General features: G+C 38.4%; 1 protein-coding gene across 5 annotated transcripts in view; it reads left to right on the forward strand.

The window, feature by feature from the left end:
- The window catches only part of MACROD2 (MACRO domain containing 2), an 887,639-nt gene that overhangs the window by 187,252 nt on the left and 679,050 nt on the right, over positions 1 to 21,337 (forward strand). For all 5 annotated transcript variants that reach the window (XM_026844750.1, XM_026844753.1, XM_026844751.1 and 2 more), the window contains exon 3: positions 298 to 327. In XM_026844750.1, the coding sequence (XP_026700551.1) occupies positions 298 to 327 (30 nt within the window). The remainder of the gene's footprint in view (positions 1 to 297; positions 328 to 21,337) is intronic.

Consider the following 21,337-nt stretch of genomic DNA (forward strand, 5'->3'; position numbering starts at 1 on the left):
TAGAATTATAAACTCAAGATTGTAATTTCATAAGCTATCTCAACACATTAGCTTTAATAATTACATTACTGTTTTATTTATTAGCTTATATGTTCAGAGATATTGCAAAATAGTGCAAGGGTAAAGACTGTGATTACAATTTAAATATATGGTAGTTTTTGCAATAGATGTTTTTGGTAAATGGAGAGTAGCAGAGTTACTGAAACTGGAAAATCTCTTGTGAGACATCTTCTGTTTTGGTTCCATCTATATTTAGAAATCTCAATGCTAACAGTTCTCCTTTTGTTCTTCTTGCAGCTAATTCCAGCCTTCTTGGAGGCGGAGGAGGTGAGTCTGCTTTTAATGCTGTATTTATTCTTAAATAAGTGTGAAATATAAGCTGAACAGATGTAGTGTTTACTTGGATATAAAATAATATGTGATAAGTTCAAAAGATGGAAATGTAAAATTATTAGATGGGAAAACTCACCGAAGTGGATAACATTTCATGGCATCAAGAGGCAGGGTTTGTGAGTGCTGCTAAACCTGGTTTCTCCTCTGAATTAGGCTGGGGCTGACCTGTATATGAGGCTGACTGAAATATGAAGGAACTGAAGTATTTAGGATTTTAAATTTACTTAAAGGAAACCTTGAACGTGTGTTAAATAAGCACTTTAAAAAGAAATGTTAAATAATTAAAACACAGTAAAAAGTAATTTTAGTTAGTTAATGAGGCTTTATCGTTTTTGTGGTGGTTTTTTTGTTTTTGTTTTTTTTTTTTTTAACTCTGTTGCTTACCCCATTCTGTTTGCCAGAATACTCAATTACGTTTCAATATAAGTTTTTGGTGCATGTAAGAGACGCTGCCAACATGTCTACTAGTAAGACAGAGGTGCTCAAGTGCATGTAGTATGTGTTGTTCCCAAATATATGGATGCTGTTTTATTTTAGTAGACTGATGTTATTTGGCTTTTTGTAATAGTGTAGTACCATGGCTGTAAAAGCTTACACGGGTGTTAACAATTCAGGAAAAAAGCCTCATGAAGAGCTTGATCTCCATTTTTCTGTGTCTTTCCCTGTCTCCCAGAGGGAAGTAAAAGAGCTCAGTTCTGGAAATTTCACAGTGCAGGAGCGGTACAGGCAGCGACTAATCTTCCTTCCTGGCTGGAGTTAAAAGGACTTGATGATCAGAGCTTACATATGCAAGGGTAAAGGAAAGGGCTGTGTAAAAAGACAGAAGATCGCTGTTGCTTGTGAAGCTTGAGGATAAGTCGTCAAAGCTTTTGTTTTAACAGCCTTAAGTGAACGGGCAGCCCTTATTTGTGGACCATGAAAAGGAGCTTGACAACTGCACCCAAGCGCCTAAATAAAACTGTTCAAGTTTCTCAGCTGTGTGTCTGGACATTAAAGTACAGGGAAGCCTTACCTGGTAATCCTGTTGGATTAATCTGTTTCTTTTGATTCCAGTCATTTTTTTGCACTATACCAAATTTTTCTTTGTTTAAAAGATAATCCTTTAAAAGGTAATCCTTTACAGGCCGTTCATGTTCCTGTGGAGACATTTGTGTGTACCTTCTCTCCAGTGCTTGCTCCCAGCTGGTAACGTCAGAAAAAAAATATAAATCAATGCAAATGTTCAAATTCCAATCTGGTTCCCAGAGTGGTGCTGCTGAAAGGATTTGGCTATTGACTTTCCGTGGTATTTATTCAGCTGGACCGGACCGTACTTCAGAAGTTGATGTCTGACCAGTATGGCACTAGATAATGTGGCTCTCCCTCTGTGGGAGATAGGTAAGCCGATGCTATGGGTCAAGTTGGGATTTTTCCTGTGTTTTATGCGTTAAAAGTGGTGGAGTTTCAAAGAATTAATTGGCAGTTAAACCAATCTTGGTCCCCCCAACATGTCTCCCACCCTATTAGGGCAGGCTGAGGGGATGGCAGCACGCAAGGCTGGTTCAGTGTGGTGCTGCATGCTCTCTTCTGCATCCACCCTCTCTCATTCTGCCCTGGCATCCTTTTGAACTTTTACCACCAGTTCTTAAATAAGCTTGCTCAGTGGCCTTGGGAAGCTCCTGTGGGCAGGTTGAGTTTTGGCACATGGTGGGTCCCTTGGGGAACTGTCTGCGGGTGGCACGGGGCAGCCCCAATGCCCTCTCACAGAGGAGGTCTTCCTGCAGGCCCCCCCACCCCGTGGCCAAAACGTTGTGAAACACAATCCCATATCCTTTAATCTCCAGTGGAAGGATAACAACATACCCCTTTGCTTGTGATGCAGGTAAAATACCAAATTTGACTATTTTATGGCTTAGAGTTTGACTGCTGATGGCTGAGGGGCTGAGTTTATTCTCTGGAGGTACCATGACCTGCCCTTGGGTAGGGTGGCTGATGCATCCTCAGAGTGCACTCCCTTAGGTTTTCTGAGTCTTTTGAGGAAAAAAACCTGATAATTTTGTTGCCGAAGTACTCCCAAGTTTGGGCAGCCGCCATGGGGTGTCTGTGGCTCCATCCTTGGGTGCTTGCATTGGCCATACCCTTTTGGAGAAAGGAAGGGTGCACAGGGGTCTGCAGGCTGGAGTGTGCTCAGGGGAGCACAAGAAGGTGGCACCCCTGGCTGGCTTACACGCCTGCCACAGGCAGATAAAGCCCGGAGTTTCTACCTCTTGGAAAAATGACTTGTTACTGGCAACGTGCATTTCTCTGTAGAACGGATGCTTTTGTTTCCAGTTGAATGGTTTTGGATTTTAAATTGTGGATATGTTTTTTTTTTTCCTTTTTCCAGAAAGAAAGTGGTGGCAGCACTCTGTGTGAAAGATTGCTAGTGAATTATTAAAACTTTATTATATACGTAAACACCAAAGCCTTCTTTTGATTGCAGATGCTGAATATTTATGATAATGCATAATACCAGTGTAGTTTCTCCAATAATGGGATTCAGACCTCTTCAGTAACACTCATTAATTTAATCTCTCTGTCACTCCTAGGTGTACGAAAATGTATCTTAGTTTTACAGTAAGTGAAAACCAGAAATTTCCACTTGTCCAAGCTCATGTAACAGGTTCTGTGTTATTGAGATACTTTTTAGCTGTTCTGTGTTTGAAATCTTCCCAGAACTGAACACAAATGGGTTGGAAATAGTTATTTGAACACCCTGATCTAATATTTGTGAATTAATAAGTATGTTAAAACCACCTTCTGAAGGAGAACTGTTCAGGAATCCAGCTGGTGATGTTGTCGGTAAACATAATGCACTTGGTTGTAAGTTCAGGTGCTGGTGGCTTTGGGTGGCTCCTTATCATCCCTGCATCACCTCGGAGCCACATCAGGGCATCTGTGTACTTCGATTTCCCAGAGCCAGAGTAATGATTTGTTCTTGCATTCCGCATTCAAATGCTGCCTATTCAACTTCATGACCATTTGGAATGAAGAGATAAAGCACAAAAGATACTAGAAATACTTTTTCACAGAACTGTTTAATCATAAAATCGAGAAACTCACAATAGAGTCTTAGAAGAATCTTTAGTTAAATATAGATGTTGAAGGTTTCTTTCTGCTTTTCAAATAACTCTGAAGTTTCCAGGATTTCATTATGAGTTTGGTGAGTGAGCCTTTTTTCTTTTTCATTCTTTACTGATTTTAATAATTGATTTTTAATTAGGAGGCATATTTTGCTTTCGGGTCTAGATTTATCACACATTCAGCATCTCACTGCTCCTATTAACTCGCACAGAGCATTATGACTTTTTTGTGCATCATGTATTATTTGTCCCAGTATGTTCACCAGTGCAAAGGTGAAAATTATTAAGAAAATTACCTGCGTTTGGAGGGAGTGAGGAAAGGATATTTGATATTTTGAGAAAAAGTGACCCCTTTCAAAAATTTATCATGAAGTTTTGGCTGCTGTGAAATTGAAATGCCCTATTTTGCATGGCAATTTTATTCTTTACATTCTTTTATAGCTGTGTCAAGGAATGAAAATATGTGATTTCATGCACTTTGTTAAAGTAAAGTGAGCAAGGTCTGAGATTTCTCCTCCCCCTTACAGGAGGAGGAGGAAAACCCCCATACTCTGTGAGGTTTGCTGGGGTTTTGTTCCCCAGTGTCCCCACCTTGTTTTCAGTTATTTTTCTTGGGGTTCAGTTTTCCTTTACTCCATTTGCTGATTGTAATTGAGTTCTTGTTGCGTGCTGATTTCTGGACTGACTTGCTTTTTTTGACCTTAAATTAAAGGTACATTTAAAATAGCAAGCTAGTGATTTTTTTTTCTTTTTTTTTTCCTCACAAGGTTTTATTCCCTATGCTAGAGGTGGGGAAGGAGACAACATCGCTTAGAGTGTCCTGCTATGAATGTAATTTTTGTCAACTCTGTACTTGAAAATGATAATTTAGTTTTTAAAACCTCTGAGACTGAGAAGGAGACAAGTCTTTTGGAATCATAGTTTGAACCCTGTTTAAGTTGGTTACCCCAAAAGATCTGTAGGCTTTTCTGCTTCTCTCAGTCTCTCTCTGTTTTTTGGCCAGTGTAACTATGTATTTTCTAGGGCTTTTTCTGGCATGGAAAAAAAAAAAATTCCCATATAACCATAAAAATGTTAGCATATCTTAAATGTAGACCAGACCTACCTCTCCTGTCTGCCAAGATACGGCTTGTAGGCACGTCATTTGAAGCAACTGTTATGGCATGGAGAACTTGTATTGTGTTCGCAATCACAGTAGGGAACTGAGTTTCTCTGTACATTTTTGGGTGGACTCCATTCTGAATATGGGATTTGCTTGCCTTCTTTGTTCGCCTTTATATCTGTGTTAGATTATAATAATGGCAAAATAAGTGTTTTCTCCTGCTGGAAAGAAATTGCCATAGGCTGAGTTCTGTCCTGGAAAAGAGACTTATCAGGAGGGAAATGAGCTATTCAATGGCTGGAGTCTTTTGTTGAGCCTGAGCACAAACTCACGTGATTGAGGAGCCAGACTCTGTGCAAGGGTCATCGTGTGACTTCACCGTGCGAGTAGCTATGCTCACCTACTTGAAAGCATGTAGTGCCACGTCAGCCCAATGGGCTCTCCGAGATAGAGGCATGGATCTGGTGGATAGAACACAGGGCCGTGTGGGGTTGGGTGTCACTTTGTCTGGGGCAGCTAAGGTACCTCTAGGTACGAGTGTTTCAGCATCCAGGTTGTCCTGCTTGGGTCCAGATTGGTGGTGGAGTTGTTCGTCTTCAAACATTGGTGTAGCAGGGATGTAGCACATCCAGCATGGCTGCTGCTAATGCTGTAGAAATGGAGGGTCACTGCTGGTAGGGTCCTGCTGCGGAGTCACTGGGGTTTGCCAGCCACTCTGTCTATTTGTCAGATACTGCAGGCTAATGAGTTCAAAAAGCCAGTGATTATCCAGTCAGTAGTGTCAGGAAGGAACAGCTGACAAATATATCTTTTCTCGACATTCCTCCTCTTGGCCAGGGATAAAATTTTTATTCTCATGGCTGTACACTACTAATATTACACTACTAGCCATTTCCAGCCACCTTCTGATGGTTCAATCTACCAAAAAAAGGAGGTTTTGCACTGTCTGAATAGTAACTTGACATCAATTTACATGACAAATGAATATTCATGACACTGAGAAGTGAAGTTTTTACAAGAGGAGATTGGAGACAGGAATGAGACAACTTGCAAAGCACCCCATAGCAGAGTAAAAGGAGTATTCTTTAAATATTAGACTGGCCCTACGCTAGTCCATTCAGAATGTATAACAGGAAGAAGACGAGCCTGTTTTATCCTGAACCAGGATGAGATGCTCTCTGTTTTGGATTTCGCAGGGCTTGGGCTTGATATTTACATAATTTAAATGCAAGCGAAGCAAAGGTTTAAATCCAAAGTTCAAATTTGTGCATGACGTGCACATAACATGAATGCATCCCTTGAGAGGAGAAGAAAGAGTTTGGGAAGGGAGCACTGACAGGATTCTTTCATCAAGAAAATAAGCATTATTATTTTGTATTTTTTTTCTGTCAGTCTGTTGGCATGCTCTTGTATCATGTCAAACGCATTTGTCAGATTGGGGTGTGCTTGCAACAAATGGCTTCATGGAACAAATGTGCCTCATCTGGGATTTCAACTAGCTTCAAAAGCTTTCAGTTGCTTTGTACACTGCATCGTCATATCTTAGGTAGTTAGATAATAGCTATGAAGGTACAAAGATTTTCCTCCTGAATAATGATCATGTAGATGAACTGATAATTTAAGGTAAATGGCCGTTTGCCTTTGTTGCTAATTAATCCCTTTCTGCTAGAAGATTGTGCTGCAGTTCTGTAGGGTTGTTAAAGTGTTTTATCTCTTTCTACTATTTGCATGCTGTTCGTTTTCATCTCTCTAAACAGAGTGGGTTTGAGAGGGCTGTGTCCACCAGTCCCCCCACTGTGACAGTACATCAGCCAATTAAAATTTTAATATTTATGCATGTATGTATTTCTTTCTGTACAGCTGTAATACTAGTTCCATTGGTAGCCCGGTAGCTCAGGGTAGACCATAACCCTTTCAAGGTGTTTGCTTCAGCCCAAAATCTTGTTATTATTTATGAGCTTTTTGTTGAATCAGATCAAAGCAAATAGATTTCTTTGTAATTTAACCACTTTAATAGAATTTATTCAAACTTCCTATGTAAGCAAAGTCTTTTTTACGGGTCAGTTATTCTTGAAATGTTTTTTGTTTGTTTCTTCAATCTGTATATGTATGTTTGCTTTTCCCCTTCTGTTATTGCAGTGACTTTCCATGTGAGTTTTATTTCAGTCTTAATTAAAATGAGTGGGTTTTCTCATTTGGTAGTGCATTGAGAGATATCATGGTGATAGGTCTGTAAATAAATAATCATAGTTTATTTCAAAGGACACTTAACCCAAACTGCCATGATTGTATTCAAAATGGGGGCCCTATTCTAGTTTCGTTGTTGTTGTTTATTTTTGTTTAAATATGATATATATTTTGCTCTTTGGCTATATAGGGTGCTCACTTCCTTTCTCCAGTCATTTTATACATTCTTATAGTTATGGATGATAATCATAAACAGGAAGTCTCTGGATTGATTTTAAGTATTTCTTAGTTGTTGCCTAATTGTATCCTGTTAATTACACTTTCCCAGCAGTTATTGAAAAAAAAAATAAATTATGTTTTGCAATTTACAGGAACTGATACAGGTATGTGATCAGGTGTTAAGTTTAAAATGTGTACATATGGTTGTTGATGCACATAAATGATTTTCCCTAATGATGACTATTTTAGAATACATGTTCAGCCTGTGATCCTTTAAAGTAGCGCTCCTATTCCAGCCAGTGGTACAGGAACATGGCTATACGTTTTGGTCATGAAAATAATCTAAAATTCAGTGTGTCTGGGCATGCTTACTCACTGCTGTCCTCAGCCTTCTAATAGTGCTGCTCTGTTAACTTAATTAGGCATTAGAAGGTGATGTTTTATTTTTCATTCATCAGTTATGGTGTGCAGAGGCCACAGCGCTCTGAGGTTCCACTTACTGCTGAGGCCTTTTTCCTTCTCAGATAGGCTGTCACACTCACTCTTCTCATTTCGTTTAATTTTGTTACGATGTAATTACAGTGTTATGTACCCACAACTGAAAAATTAACATACATAGTTTCTGCCATATACATATATATATAAAAATATATATATATGGCTTTCATAGGTATGTACTTAGATATATGCATGTCACTACATATATTTATGACCGAATTGCAGTCTCTTCAGAAAGTCAGATTGGGGGTGGTGGTGTGTATAAATAAATTAAAAAAAAAAAAAATGGTCATTGATTTTGTTAGACTGAGGAAAACCTTTAGATCAAGGTAATTGAAATTTAGGGTGCTCTTGATAAAAATCCAAGCCCAAATGGCAGGCAGTTATGTAGGGAATGTATTCCTTTCTTTTTTCCTTTTTGTTTCATGTTACGGGACAGAGCTGCAAATCAGGATGAGAGTCACAAACCTTCCCTAATCCACAGATATCACATGATATATAAGTCAATTTATGGTATGTTTGTTATGTGAATTGGTCATATGCTCTAAAAATGTTAAATACTTTTTCCACCTATAGACAAATACGTATATGTGTCGCATGTATGCCTTGTATGCAGAAAATACAATTATTTTTTCATTTACTGAGGTGCTGCTCAGGCATCTTAGGATAGTTCTGTGAAGAATTTCCCCCTGTAGTTGAAGGTGGGTGAACAGCACAGCTCCCAGGGTGAAAATAGAGTCTGGGAGTTTAAGAAGCAACACATGTGAGGCTGTGTGCTGCAATGAGAATGTATTAAGTCAGACATTTGAGTGTATATATGTGCCTGTCTACAGAAGACAGTTTTTAAAATTAAGCATTCGGTTGGTTTCTTTAAAGAAAAATCTGTAAATTGGGACACGTGTCAAAGCTGTTCAGTTTCAGGCCTAACAATCTCAAGTGTCACTTTTGCTGAGGTAAGGATGAAGGGAACGCTGTACTACAGACATCTTTTGTTAGGCTCAGACTGTGGTGTGGTGGTGTTTCTAAATCTGTTTTTCAGATTTAAGGTCTACGGCTATTTTCTTGATCCTGCAATAGAAGTACTGACTATTCAGTAGGAGGAAAATGCAAAATATAACTTAAAACATTTAAAAATCACCTTTATTTATTTTATACAGCTGATATTGAAGGAAATAAAACCAAATGTAATGAAAGAGTGATGGAGGTACTTGACTTGTAGACATAGAGGTACTTTTGAATATCATCCCATTTACTGAAGCTTTCACGCTGGTATGCTTAAATACAAAAGACCTTAATCAGTAGAGAGTTCCTTACAAGTATCTCCAAGCCCCAAGCTCATTACTTTCCACGTCAAACGTGCATACAGGTGTGAGCAACAAGGCATGGAAAAATGGTGTAGAAAAATGGCAACAACTCTTTTGCTGATTCTTGTTGGTTATTCTTTTCAAAACATGTGCATGTCCAGTAAAATGAAAGTATGGACATTGCAATACACTAGCATCTCCCCAGAAGGAGGGAGCAGGTGATTGTAACTATGTCTGCTGATGTACTTGGGGATGAAGAATTCTATCCCCCAAAGGTCAGAGATTGGAGGTTGTCATCCTCCTTAATGCCCCACCTCCTGTAATGGAAAGAATCACAATAGCTTCTTCATTTTGTTTCTAATGAAAGCAGTTACTTCTTAGTCGCTAAATTTTCAGATAAAATACTGAAAAAAACCCCAGAATTAAACTACAGAGGCAAACACAAACCAAGAATTGAGATTACTGATATTATAGAATTTACAACTCTCTTCTTGCTGCATAGAATGAAGGATTATGAAACCAGGTCTGCTTCACCTCTCACCTTGTGTTTCAAATTTTCTACTCTTTCCACAGAGCTTCACTACTCATTTTTGAGTCGCTCTTTGCTGATCACATTTTTCCAAAGTTCCTTTGTTCTGTGCAAAATGCTTACAGATCATAACATGCGCCTTTTCAAAAGCCAAGAAAATCTCCAGCAGAGTAGCTGGCAAGATGGTTGGGTCTTGGAAAGATCTGTCCTTCTTTGTTTTCTGTATGCCTATCTTCCTTCCAGTTTTGAGAACCCTCTATCAAACAGACAATATATAGTTGAATGGACTTTTGGCACATATATATATATATATATATATATATATATATATATATATTTTTTTTAATGTGGTGACTGCTAAAGAAGGATTAAAATTCTTATATAGGTGGAAACTGATTTTTAGAGACATTAGTGGAAAACCTGCTTGTACAAGTCTGTCTTTGCACTTGCTCATCTTTTCTAACTGATAATACTGGATCATAATGCAGTTTCCAGCTGCTAATTTTCATTCTAATGTCATACGGCAAGCTGCAAGGTAGACAGCTCCTATGATTTAAGAAACAAATAAAAAGCTCCCCACCCTGTCTAGGGCTTCAAGTTTAGCCTGAACAACTTTGTACATTCAATTTAGAGTTCATTTTTAAAATCAGTTGCAGGGGGGGAACAGTAAACTGAGGTGTGAGGTAACCAGGGACAGGAACTGCTGAAGATGGCTTTGATATGAAAGAAAGCACATGATGAACCTCATCTCTATTGAGCATTATTATCACGCAATCTAAATGCTTCACAGACCTTTGGTGCATTTATCCTAGTTGCTCTGTAAACAGAGAAGTAATTTTTTCTCCATTTTTCAGTTGGAAAAATGAGACAGGGAAACCATGTTTTGCCAAAGGTCCAAATAGAGCAAAAATCAGCTCTCTGAAGGCAAATTAAGTCACTGGGGTTTCATAATGCCTATATAGGTTTTGCAAATAGGAATTTTAATTCCTGTCATGAAGGAAGAGGATTTTTATTTTTAGAACTGGTTTCATGGGTAGAAGCGGGATGATATTTGGGAAAAGAGAAAACGTACTCTACTGATAGCAGCTTTCTGACAGTGAGACCTTACTTGATTATACAGCAAATATACAGCAAAAACAACAACAAAAAAAGCAGAAGGACCACCAACAGGATATAAGATATGCTAGATAACTGGTTTTACACTAATGGAGATACAATTGAATATAGGAAAAATGTGATATATTTGAGGCCATCACCATTAATGACTTTTAATGGGGCAGCAATTCACTGTTCTTATTTGGGGCTTTTCTATATTATTTAGAGAAGGGTTGTTTAGTTTTAATTTGATTTTGTAAAGTATTAATAACAAAGCATTTTAAAATCTTTGATGACAAAAAGCGTCTTCTGGATTAAGAAATTATCTGATTTTATTATCGACCAAATCTAGCCTCTTCCAACAGCAGAAGAATTTCAATGATTCTTCCATTAAAAATGCTGGGTTCTAATTATGTGTAAATAGTTGAGTTTTTTTCTTTACAAAGTCTTCTTATTTACATCTTGTTCTTGTGTAAATGCCTTGTAATATCTAGGGTTTATAATTCAAGTTTCTTTTAAAGCTAATTTATCTTTTTGAAATTCAAAATCATATTTTTGCCATTTGGACTGACAGATCTGTAGTGTTGTAGTTTTGGCTACATACACAGTAGCAAAGAACAAAATATTTTTTGTCGCACTTCTCCTGTTATAGTTCAGTCTGTTCCTTTTACATTATCAGCTTGTTTCTCTGGGCTTCACAGAGGCATCTGTTTTAATTTTTATTGGGCAGGGCTGCAACTTCACAAACACATGTAATCTTCTCAAATCATTCACAAATGTGGATGATTAAATCAATTATGTCTTGGCTGACTGATCTATGAGTTCATTATATGCACACAATGTTAGAAATATGTTATTAAGGTGCAAAACCAAGTACTTAAAGTTAGGAAGTGCCAAAATTAAAGTTGCCTGCAGGCTCTCCGTCTCTATGCATATATGTATTATGATATCGCCTCTAAATGTACAGTTGTACTGTTTTTCCAGCTGGAACCTCATCTCAGTCATCCTCTTTGTTCAAATCAAACCCATGGTTTACTTTTTGTGTACTTAAACTCTGGTGTGCAGATCAGTATTTGTTAGAGTACTTATTAGTTCGGTATATGATTTTGTAAGTAAATTAAAGATTTCATAGGTAATTAGTTTGTCTTCCCCCAAACAGTGCTGTTATCTACACCAAAAGAAAGAGAAAAAAAAAAGCAGAGATTATGTTCAGAATTCTGATTTTAAGGTCCAAGCTATGCAACAGGGGACTAGTTTCTGCAAGGAAATGTAAATCCTTGTATTTCAAAAAGTGGGTCTGTTAAATTTCAAGAGATTCTGCAAACTGGAACTTGTATATCAACTGAGGATATAATGCAAGGTTATAAATGGTCAGACTGAAATTCACCTTGGGGTTCCCACCTTCTTATCTGCTTGTTCCCAGTCCCACTACTTGCATTTTACAGTTTACTGCTCACTTAATCACATGTGTTCAGAAGTCTGCTGGCCTAAATTTACATATTAAAGAGGGACTGGTTTTAGGGAGGGTTTTTACTTAGGCAATTTCAGCCTATGGTCTTAAAAAGGTTTGGTTTGGTGTGATTAAGGAGCAGAGAGCTGATTGAGAGAGGAGTGATGGATGTGGAAACAAGTGTGAAGGGGAAGAGATGAGTGATAACTTCCTCTGCTACTGGGAAGACTGTAAGGTGAGACCCTGTTCTCAAACATTTTGGGTGCAGGGAGTGAGTGTCCCCTTTCTACCTTCTTACCTGAATGTTGTCTTCTAAACACGATTTTCCATGTCTAGCCACTCACGGTTTCTTTGCTCCTGGCTCACTGTCTGATTTCTTTTCTGGGAAATGGTTTAGTTTTAGTCCCAGGCCAGTTTCCTAAATTGTTTCGGAATTCAGGTGCCTGTGCCCTTTCATTGCTAGCTTTACTCTGACGCCATTTCCTAATCACAGCTTTATTCACCAGTCCCTCTCATCTGCCCCTAAATGCAGGTAGTGCCCCTTCTCCTTCCTTTCACCAGTTTGTACTGGGATGAAGGGTGTTCTGAACAGGCAGTAATTTGTTGAGCCAAATTATTTCATTACTCAAGCAAATGGAAGAGAACTGCCGATTTTGGAGTTTCTGGAAGTGAAGAAGAAGTTTATGAAAATCTACAGTTACAGTTGTCATCTCTGTTTCTCTTAATCACGATTTTGATTGAAAATGGTTAGCCCAACCTAGCTGTGCCACGGTGGTCACCCTGTCTGCAGTTCTGTTGCTCTTAGGAATGAAGACAGTCTTGTCAGTGTAAAAGGATAAAACCCCTGGTGTTACTACCTTTGTATTTCTTCACCCTTGATGACTGGGCAATAATTTCTCCACGGGGATTATTTGTTCAAGGGTGAGGCCTCTGTTCAATCCAGATATAACCCAGCTGCGGTGGAATTTAGCCTCTTCTCTGGGTTTACAAGCAATTAGTGCTTCAGCCAGAACTGCCTGCCCTCCCAGAGAACAAAAGATTCAGCAGAAAACTTTTTTCCTTGAAATGGCAGCTGGGCAAAGAATCGGCAGATTTATCAGACAATTATTTCGAGTCATTTTTTTATGGAAAAGAGAAGTAGCATGACCTCACCAGGGACTGAGATGAGACCTCTTATATGTATAAGTTTATATGGAGATAACTAGTGGAACGAGTGTCAAAAAAAATGAATATTCTTAATAACACCAGGTACAGATAACAGTCGTATGTGAGTTTCAAAGGAAATTTGCTCTGATGACAGGTCAGTTTTTCATCAGGAGCTGGAAAATTGCAAACATATGATTATTCAAATAAGATGATATCTGCAAATAGGATATACTCAGCAAATACTGCAAAGTTCATATGTGATATTATTTTCTTCTCCCTTGAGAGTTGATTGAGCAGGAAGAGTTTAATTTTTTTGAACATAAAGGATGTGGATGTTTAGAGGAAATTGTTTCATTATAAAGGAAAAAAGTACTGATGCACATCAAATATTAAATAGGATTCTCTCTTTTTCAAAATTAATTCCCGAATTTGATGCTATAAAATTTTAACAGTTGTGGGAGAGCTCCCAGAAGACCCTTCATTATGTCTCATTATTACAGCATATGTGAGGCCATAGTACCCTTGGTTGCCATAGTTCCTTATTTAATCAAGAAAAATACGTTTCAGGACTGCACAGCTGGGTAACCTAATGTATCTATAGTTTTCTCAAGAAACAATCCTATCTATGCCCCATAGTATCTTAATGTGAATTTTGCTTCAAAAATTCATAAACCAAACTTCTTATTTTGTATTTCTACACTACATAGTAAAGTTTAAGGTCAGATCACAGTTTTACCTAGTGCTTCGCTGAGTTTTCTTAATAAAGGGAAGTCTTTTTTTCGTTTTGCAAGGCCAAATGTGAATGCAGGCTTTTAGCGTCGCAGCACAAGGAAGGGGTAGAGTCCACACTGACGGGTGTGACAGGTTTGCCATCAAGCATATGCTTGTATGTTTTTTAAAAAGCAATCTGAATCCTCAATTATGTATTTTTTCTGAATTTATGTTGTTTTAAAACCTGGTGCTTCTTATTGAACAAGTTGTATCAGGTCTTCTCTGGAACTGCTCTCAAATAGCAGTTTAAATATTATCTAGCTTTAGGTGCTAGCTTCAGTTAAATATCTGCCCTGTCAGGGGAGAGACTATGAGGAAGACTTGTTTAGCTTTACAGTTTCAGTGGTAATGTTTAAATAACTGCAGGCATGAAATATCCAGGAAGGCTGCTGTGGTCTCTAGGAGCTTCTTAGAGCAAATTAATGCCCTAATACTCAGGGAATATTTACAGTTTAATAATTGAGGAAAGTTGATTAAATATACAAAGCATTTAAATACCCATTTTAAGCTCACATTAATTCTTGACAAATTAAAGTATCTTGGCATTTAGAGAATTGCAAATGTCTAGCAGTAAGTTTGGGCCTTACAGCAGAATGCCCATTTCATGGGAAACAGAACATTTGGGTTCACAAAGCTATGACGTAGTAGCCTGTGTTTAGTGATACTGAGTCTGATCTCTTGTGCTGGTTTAAAGATTTAAAGATTTGTTAAGTACCGTTTCCCCCAACTAAGATGGTAGAAGACAACTGGAAAAGTTCTTGTTTTATTGTAACGGTGGGGATCATTTCTTTCTCTCATGCTACTCTGCAAACAGGCATCTCAGCTGCTATCTTTAGCAGGTCTGGGTAGGAGTATTCCAATTATTTGAAAAGATTCTACATATAATCATAGGAAAGCAAGGCTGGATCAGATAGTATCGCTTTTGCTTAGGTCGCTCCTGATGGATACTTGTCAAACTCTTCCCTGTGTTCTGCTTTTGACTCTGCAACTTCTGTAGGCAATCTTTTCCAGTGCATAACTACATATAACATTATGCCATTGAAACTTTTTTTTTTTCCCCCTGGAATCTTGTTTGTTTGTTTTTGTTTTTTTATAGCCTTGAGCCTGAAATTAAAGGTTTCCCGTGGGTTCGGGGGGCAGCCAGGGGAAAGCTGTCGTGTCATTCACAGTGTCTCATCTATGAGAAAAGCAGGTGCCTGTGAAGCAGCCCACAAGGCTAACGATGAAGGATCAGGACAACCTGGTTTTGCTTTTGTAGCGCAAAATGTCTGTAAATGAAAGTACACCTTCTGATTTTCTGGAGAGTGAGACAAGATGACAGCCTGCTCCTTTGTGAGTAAATCTCCCCTGGATGCAGTTGCCCTGAAATTACAAAAGGGTGCAAATGGCTGTCTCCTCATCTGTGGGAATAAATCAGACATGAGAGTTGTAGGCTTGGCAGTTAAGCATTTCCATTTGTAGAACACTGACATACTAATGATGGTAATTTTGCATTTGTTACTACATGCCTAATCTAATTAAGTTTTTCTCAGGTTACAATTGTTGTTTTCTGGATTTAATTATGTAAGCACCAGGTGCAAATGTTAACAGTAGCTGAATTCAGAAGGAAAACTTTTATCTTTGTGTTAAGCAAGACCTTTTTTCTGTATCTTTAATTTCACAGTTAAAAAAATGTATAAGTATTTGGTTTTTCCAAGGAGTTATATTAACATTTCTGATTGATATACATAGGAAACATTAATGAGGACTAAAAGTTTATATTATGATTGGTTTAAATGTGTTTAGAACTATTTATGAGCTCTGATTTTTGGTTTCAGGTGTTGCAATAGTTCAGACTCCTTCTCCCAGCTATACTGCTCATTTTGAGGTTTGGCAGACTTCCCACGCTCCATGACAGATCTGCCCCTGTCTGTTTGAAAAGGTCTGAACTATGTAGGGGTCTGTTGTCTGAATCTGAATTTCGTGGAGCACTGGTAAAACAGCTTCTGTGACTGCCAGCCTGGCTGTGAACTTTTTGCCACCATTTCATCAATGCTTGTTCAGACATTGAAAGAGAGTTTTCAGTAGAATTCTTTACCTGGAATAATGAATTCAAGTATTATTTTTAAGGCTCAAGGACCTGAGCTTCGAAATTATATAAAAGACCTGTTCAGAGTCAAGTGACTTGCAAAAGGTTTTGAAATTATATTAATTTTTAAATGTGAACAGGAATTGCAGTAAGCTTTTCCACCTGTAGATCGGTAACTTTTAATCTATTAAGTAAAAATAAGTAAAGCTTGTATTTCCTAGTTTCTAATTGTTAATTAGTAATGGCGTTAAGCACAATAGAAAAATTAGATAAAGGTTGATGTGTGTTTGTTCTAAAGTGTAAGGTACCCATAAAATATTCCCATTACTAATGAATGAAAATTTTCTATGGAAATTGTCTATGGAAGCATTTTTCAGCCTTTTCTAATTTGTGAATGACTATACATTTCATAGTAGCAGTATGGCTTGTATGTACTATGAGTTTAAGCCTGCTGCCAGTGTGTCTTCTTCTCTTACTTACCTTTTGTGGATTCCTTCAAAGTAGGATTTTAAGCCCCCCATGGACCACAAGTCAGTAGTAGTGACCTGAAATAGGCTACCTTTCAGTTAAGGATCCTATGTGATCACTTTGGGTTGTGAGTATGATTTTACAGTTGACTGTTGAACTGTTTTCAGTGTAGACACATAAAGTTTCACATTTACAGTGGTGTAAGATTGACGGCAACTGTTGTTTTAATTCTAGATCCAGGTAAACAAAGAAGCTGTGTCTGATAGTTGGTTTTGAATTAAGCTTTCCAGTGCTGTTAGTAATAGAGATTTCACCCATCTCTGCAATTGTTCTTGGAGATCTCGATTGTTTCAAGTTCAGTTTGTTTCTTACCCTTCAGGCTTTTAATTCAAACTCCACTCCTTTGATGATTTATCACAAAATTTGTTCAGAGGCTTCAGTTTTTTAAGGTAGTCTTTTAACTACTACTGATTATGCATTCCATCAAAGAAAAGTGGTTGAAAACTTTAAAACCACAAATAAAATATACATCAATGGGTTACAGTAATGAATGCTAACATACTGTTTCTTCAGAAAGAGCTCTTTAGGAACAGAAGACCATGTTTCAGGTGATGTGAAAAATAGTAAGCTTGACTTCTGAGAACAGCTTGCTAGAGTTAGTGGTCAGGTTTTACTAAAAATGAATTTAAACCAGATTAAAATAAGTATACTTAGTTCATAGAAGTCTTCATATTAGTATCAGAATGAATTCTTTCTGGCAACAGGGCTTTCACACTGATGTGAATAATAACTTGTTCACTTAGTTCCTATATGTTTTTTGCTTTTGGATGAATTTTTCAATTATTCTTGTTCCAGGTGCTGTGTTTTTTTGTTGTTATTGGTTTTTTTTCGGTTGGTTGGTGGGGTTTTTTTTTGTGTGGGTGTTTTTGTTGTTGTTGTTGTTTTCCCCCCAGGAAGTACAATTATTTATTTGGGTGATAATATAGAGGCTGTGATATTTCAGAAGTTGGTATCTGTTTGCATGTAGGGATGCTTGGAAAAAAAGAAAGTAAGACTTGCAAAAAATATGCTGGCCTCATTAGGTGCAAAAGTGTCTCAAATGGCCCTTGAGCAATGCTTTCGTTTCTCTAACTTCTCAGCATGAAAACATGTCTAAGTAAGTTATATTATTTCAGGACAGTGAACAGCTTGCCTCAGATCCAGCAACTGTGTTTATTCTTTGGATTTGGTTTTTCTCCCACATGAAGAATGTCACTCTGCATTGTTTACATTTACATCTCAAAACAATTAAGCTAAAACAGCTTCATAAGATTTGGAGCTGGCTTTCTCTCAGGGAAAGCTTTACATTTAGTTTCCAGAGTCACGCAGTAAATAGACTTATTTTTGTTTTTTCAAGCTGGTACGATTGCATATGTGTTCATCTTTCTGAAGAGGTTTGAATGCTGTTGATTTTGAATTGTGCGTATTGGCAAGGAAACTTACCCATAATTTCTGTATAGTGCTTTAATTATCTATATGAGAAAAACAACTGACTGATTTATTCTATCTCTGGGGATATTTTTTATTATATCTCTGGGTATCACACCTTTTTCATGAAGAAATAGAGTAGAAAACAGTAAAAGCTTGCTTACCTTTGATTACAGGATCAGGTACAAAAATAAATTCAGAGACTTTACTTCTTGTATTTTTCTGTGTCCTTGTACTATACCCATCTGTGAAATATATGAAGAACTTTCCTAGTCTGAAATGAACTTGATTTATAGCATAATTGTATTGTTCTAGTGCTCAGTCACAGAAATATTACAATAGGTAGGGAACTTCTAACAGACCTAGTATTGCTAAGTTTCCAGGGGACCATCCTGCTCTCTTCCCCACTTCCAGGTTTCATCAGTCTACTCCTGTACAGTCACAATACATGTTGCTGAGCGTGCAATCCAATATCTCTTTGCTCCCTGTTACAGTAACTGGCATTTCTTTCTCAGTAAGCAAAGCTTTAAAAGTAATTTGCCCTTATGGGTAAGCCACTGAGGTAAAAATTTAGAAAAGGCTGTAAAGCTTAAGACCTCAGCTTTTTCATTTCTGGATCCTGATTCTTTTTTCTTCTTGTGGGATGAGAGGGGATGCCCAAGGTGGCTGTACAAATGAGCTGCCTTCTGTGTGCTGTTACTTCCCCCTGCCATTCCTTAGCAAGTACAAAACCTTGTTTTAGCCAAGAACAGAAAGTCATTTGTACTAGATGTGCTATATGGGTCATGCACACATAGAATCACAGAAAGGACCCCAAGGACCATCTGGTCCAGCCTTACTTGACAAAAGCACGGTCTAGACAAGATGTCCCAGCACCCTGGCCAGCTGAATCTTAACAGTGTCCAATGTTGGTGAATCCACCACTTCCCTGGGGAGATTATTCCAGTGGTTGATTGTTCTCATTGTGGAAAATTTTCCTCTTGTGTCCAGTTGGAATTTCCCCAGGAGTAACCTGTACCCACGATGCCTTGTCTTTTCCATTTGACTCCTTGTGAAAAGCGAGTCTCCACCTTCTTTGTAGGCACCCTTTAAATACTGGAATGTGGGGATAAGGTCTCCCCTAAGCCTTCTGTTCTCAAGGCTGAACAAGCCCAATTCTTTCAGCCTTTCCTCACATGGCAGGCTGCCCAGTCCTTTGAGCATCTTTGTGGCCCTTCTCTGGACCCTCTCCAGCCTGTCCTTTTTTTTTTTTTTTTTTTTTTTTGTTAGTGGGGACCAAAACTGAACACAGTATTCCAGGTGTGACATGGGACTAAACAGAACTATTACGTAGCTCCTTATATGGCTGCCTGCCATAATGACCTGCCGTCCAGGGCTGTATGAAGGCCTTCTGATGTGCAGGCAAAATAGGCCATCAGTTTAAAAACGTACAACCTATGTACATTTTTCCTGATACGTTGCCTGGGCTCTTTGAAGCAGGAACAATCCCTTACAGGCAGTGTCTGTCCCTCATCCTCTGACCTGAGCAAGTTCCCTGTGAAGAGTCCCAGAGTTTTTGTATGCCTCCTACTTGCCAGGGGACAGTTCAGTGTGTGAAGCAGAGCAAAAAGACCCTAATTTTCCTTCAGATGCTCATCATGCCTCTTCCTGAAGGCTGTCCCTGCAGAGCTCAGGGGCAGCCTGCTCCCTGGGATTGGCAAGTGATAAGCAGAGACCAGCGTGGGGCTGTGAGAAAGGTTCCCAGGGCCAGTGCTGTCTCCTCTGACGTTCCTTGTGCCCCTGCTTCCTTACCCCAGTAGCGACAGTTGAGATCAGCATCATTCCTCCACCCATTTTACGAGCCGCGCAACCCCAGTTGAGATCTCTGCTGGCAGCAAGGGTTGAGAGGGTACTGGCTGGGATTTAGCCACTGTTGCATATACAGTTCAGAATAATTTTCTGCTTCTTTGATAGTTCTTGATGTGTTTTATTCATTTCCAGTCTAATCAAGTTAAATGTTTTAGCGCTTTGTCTTTCTTCAGTGTAATCTCTCTTAAAAAGAAAAAAAAATAATTCCCCTTTCATCTTTCTAGGGGGATCACTTTATTCATGTGTAGTGACCTGGCTCAACATTTGATAAGTAGTGTGTCACTGAAAGTTCCTCATTATGGTCCCAGCTTGCAGACCACCTGAAGTGCTTCATTATTAATGTGAACTTCAGGTTAAATTTTTAGATCTGTGCAGGTGCATTTGCACTATTCATTGCAGGCTGGTGACACATGCCTCATGAAGGGACAAGAGTACGTGAGGCTGAATGTGTCTAAAAGGCATATGGAGCACTTACTGTTTTGACATCAGCCATATGAGGAGTGTAAGGACTGAGGCTCGAGCTCTGTGTTGATTATAATCTAACTTCTGCTTTTCTTGGCAATCATTCTTTGATATATAGGCACTTAATCTCGGCGCCTGGGGAAAAGAAGTAGAGAAGTCAGAGAGGGGAGGATAAAGGGGAAGCCACACTCCGATTAAAGCCAGTAACATGGGAAAAGCTTATTTCTTATTCCAGACATGAATGCGTCTTCGGATGCAGATGATAGTTACATGGCAACCAGACACTGCAGAGCCCTCCAGGTTGCTACTTGTTGTAGTGCAAGATGTAACTAATCCTGTTGATGCAGCTAGGATGCTGTTAAGACAGAGTTTAGGAAGAATCTTGCATCTCCTTGATGGGAGCTTAATTTTGACTGTTTTGCAGTAGTTGCTTAAACCACCTAAACTCCTCCAGCCATCCATCTTTGCCTCCTGAAATCAAATAAGTGACCTACTGAATTAAAGCTCTGATCTTAACTTGTTCGGTTTATAGTCAAAGTAAAAAAAAAAAAAAAAGGCAAAAGATAACAGAGTCTAATGTTGCATGCAGAGCAACAGAGCTCCGTATGGTTTCAGGGTTATTCATTGTTTCCCCTAAGTTTTTGTTTGTGGGTTTTTTTTTTTCCATTTTTAAAGATGAATTTCTTTGGGGACTTCTTTCTCCCCCTCTGGCTTTTGTGTTTCTTTTAAAACAAAACAAAACAAAAATGGAAATAGCTGAAGTGGGAGGAGAAGGTAGATTTATAGGAGCAATGGAGCTGGAAGGACAAAGGGAGATGGGCTGAAAAGGAAAGGGGAAAGAGCGGTTACAAGTGTGTGAAAGGGAGTGGGAAGAACAGGAAGTCTTGAGTGTGGGATGGAGAGCACTGGGAACTGTGGGCAGGAATAAATTGGATGGGGGAAGAAAAGTCCTGAAACTTGTTATTTTGTTTAAAGATGCCAGCCTACAGTAAGATAGCCTCCACTTTACTCATTGAAGACCAGATGTTGACATTACCTGCTTAAAACAAGAAATAAAATACATTAATGCTTTTTTATGAAGAGCTAAAGCACCAAAAGGTACTTCCTCAATAGCTTAATATTTTAAACAAACATATCTCTCAAATGCTGAAGGATTAAGGGTTTTAAAATCATACAATTGTATATAATTTGTGTAGCTGAAATCTTCCTAGTCATTTTACTCTTATTTA

This window comes from Athene cunicularia (assembly GCF_003259725.1).
Source record: "Athene cunicularia isolate RWA chromosome 3 unlocalized genomic scaffold, athCun1 chr3_part1, whole genome shotgun sequence".
NCBI lineage: Eukaryota > Metazoa > Chordata > Aves > Strigiformes > Strigidae > Athene > Athene cunicularia.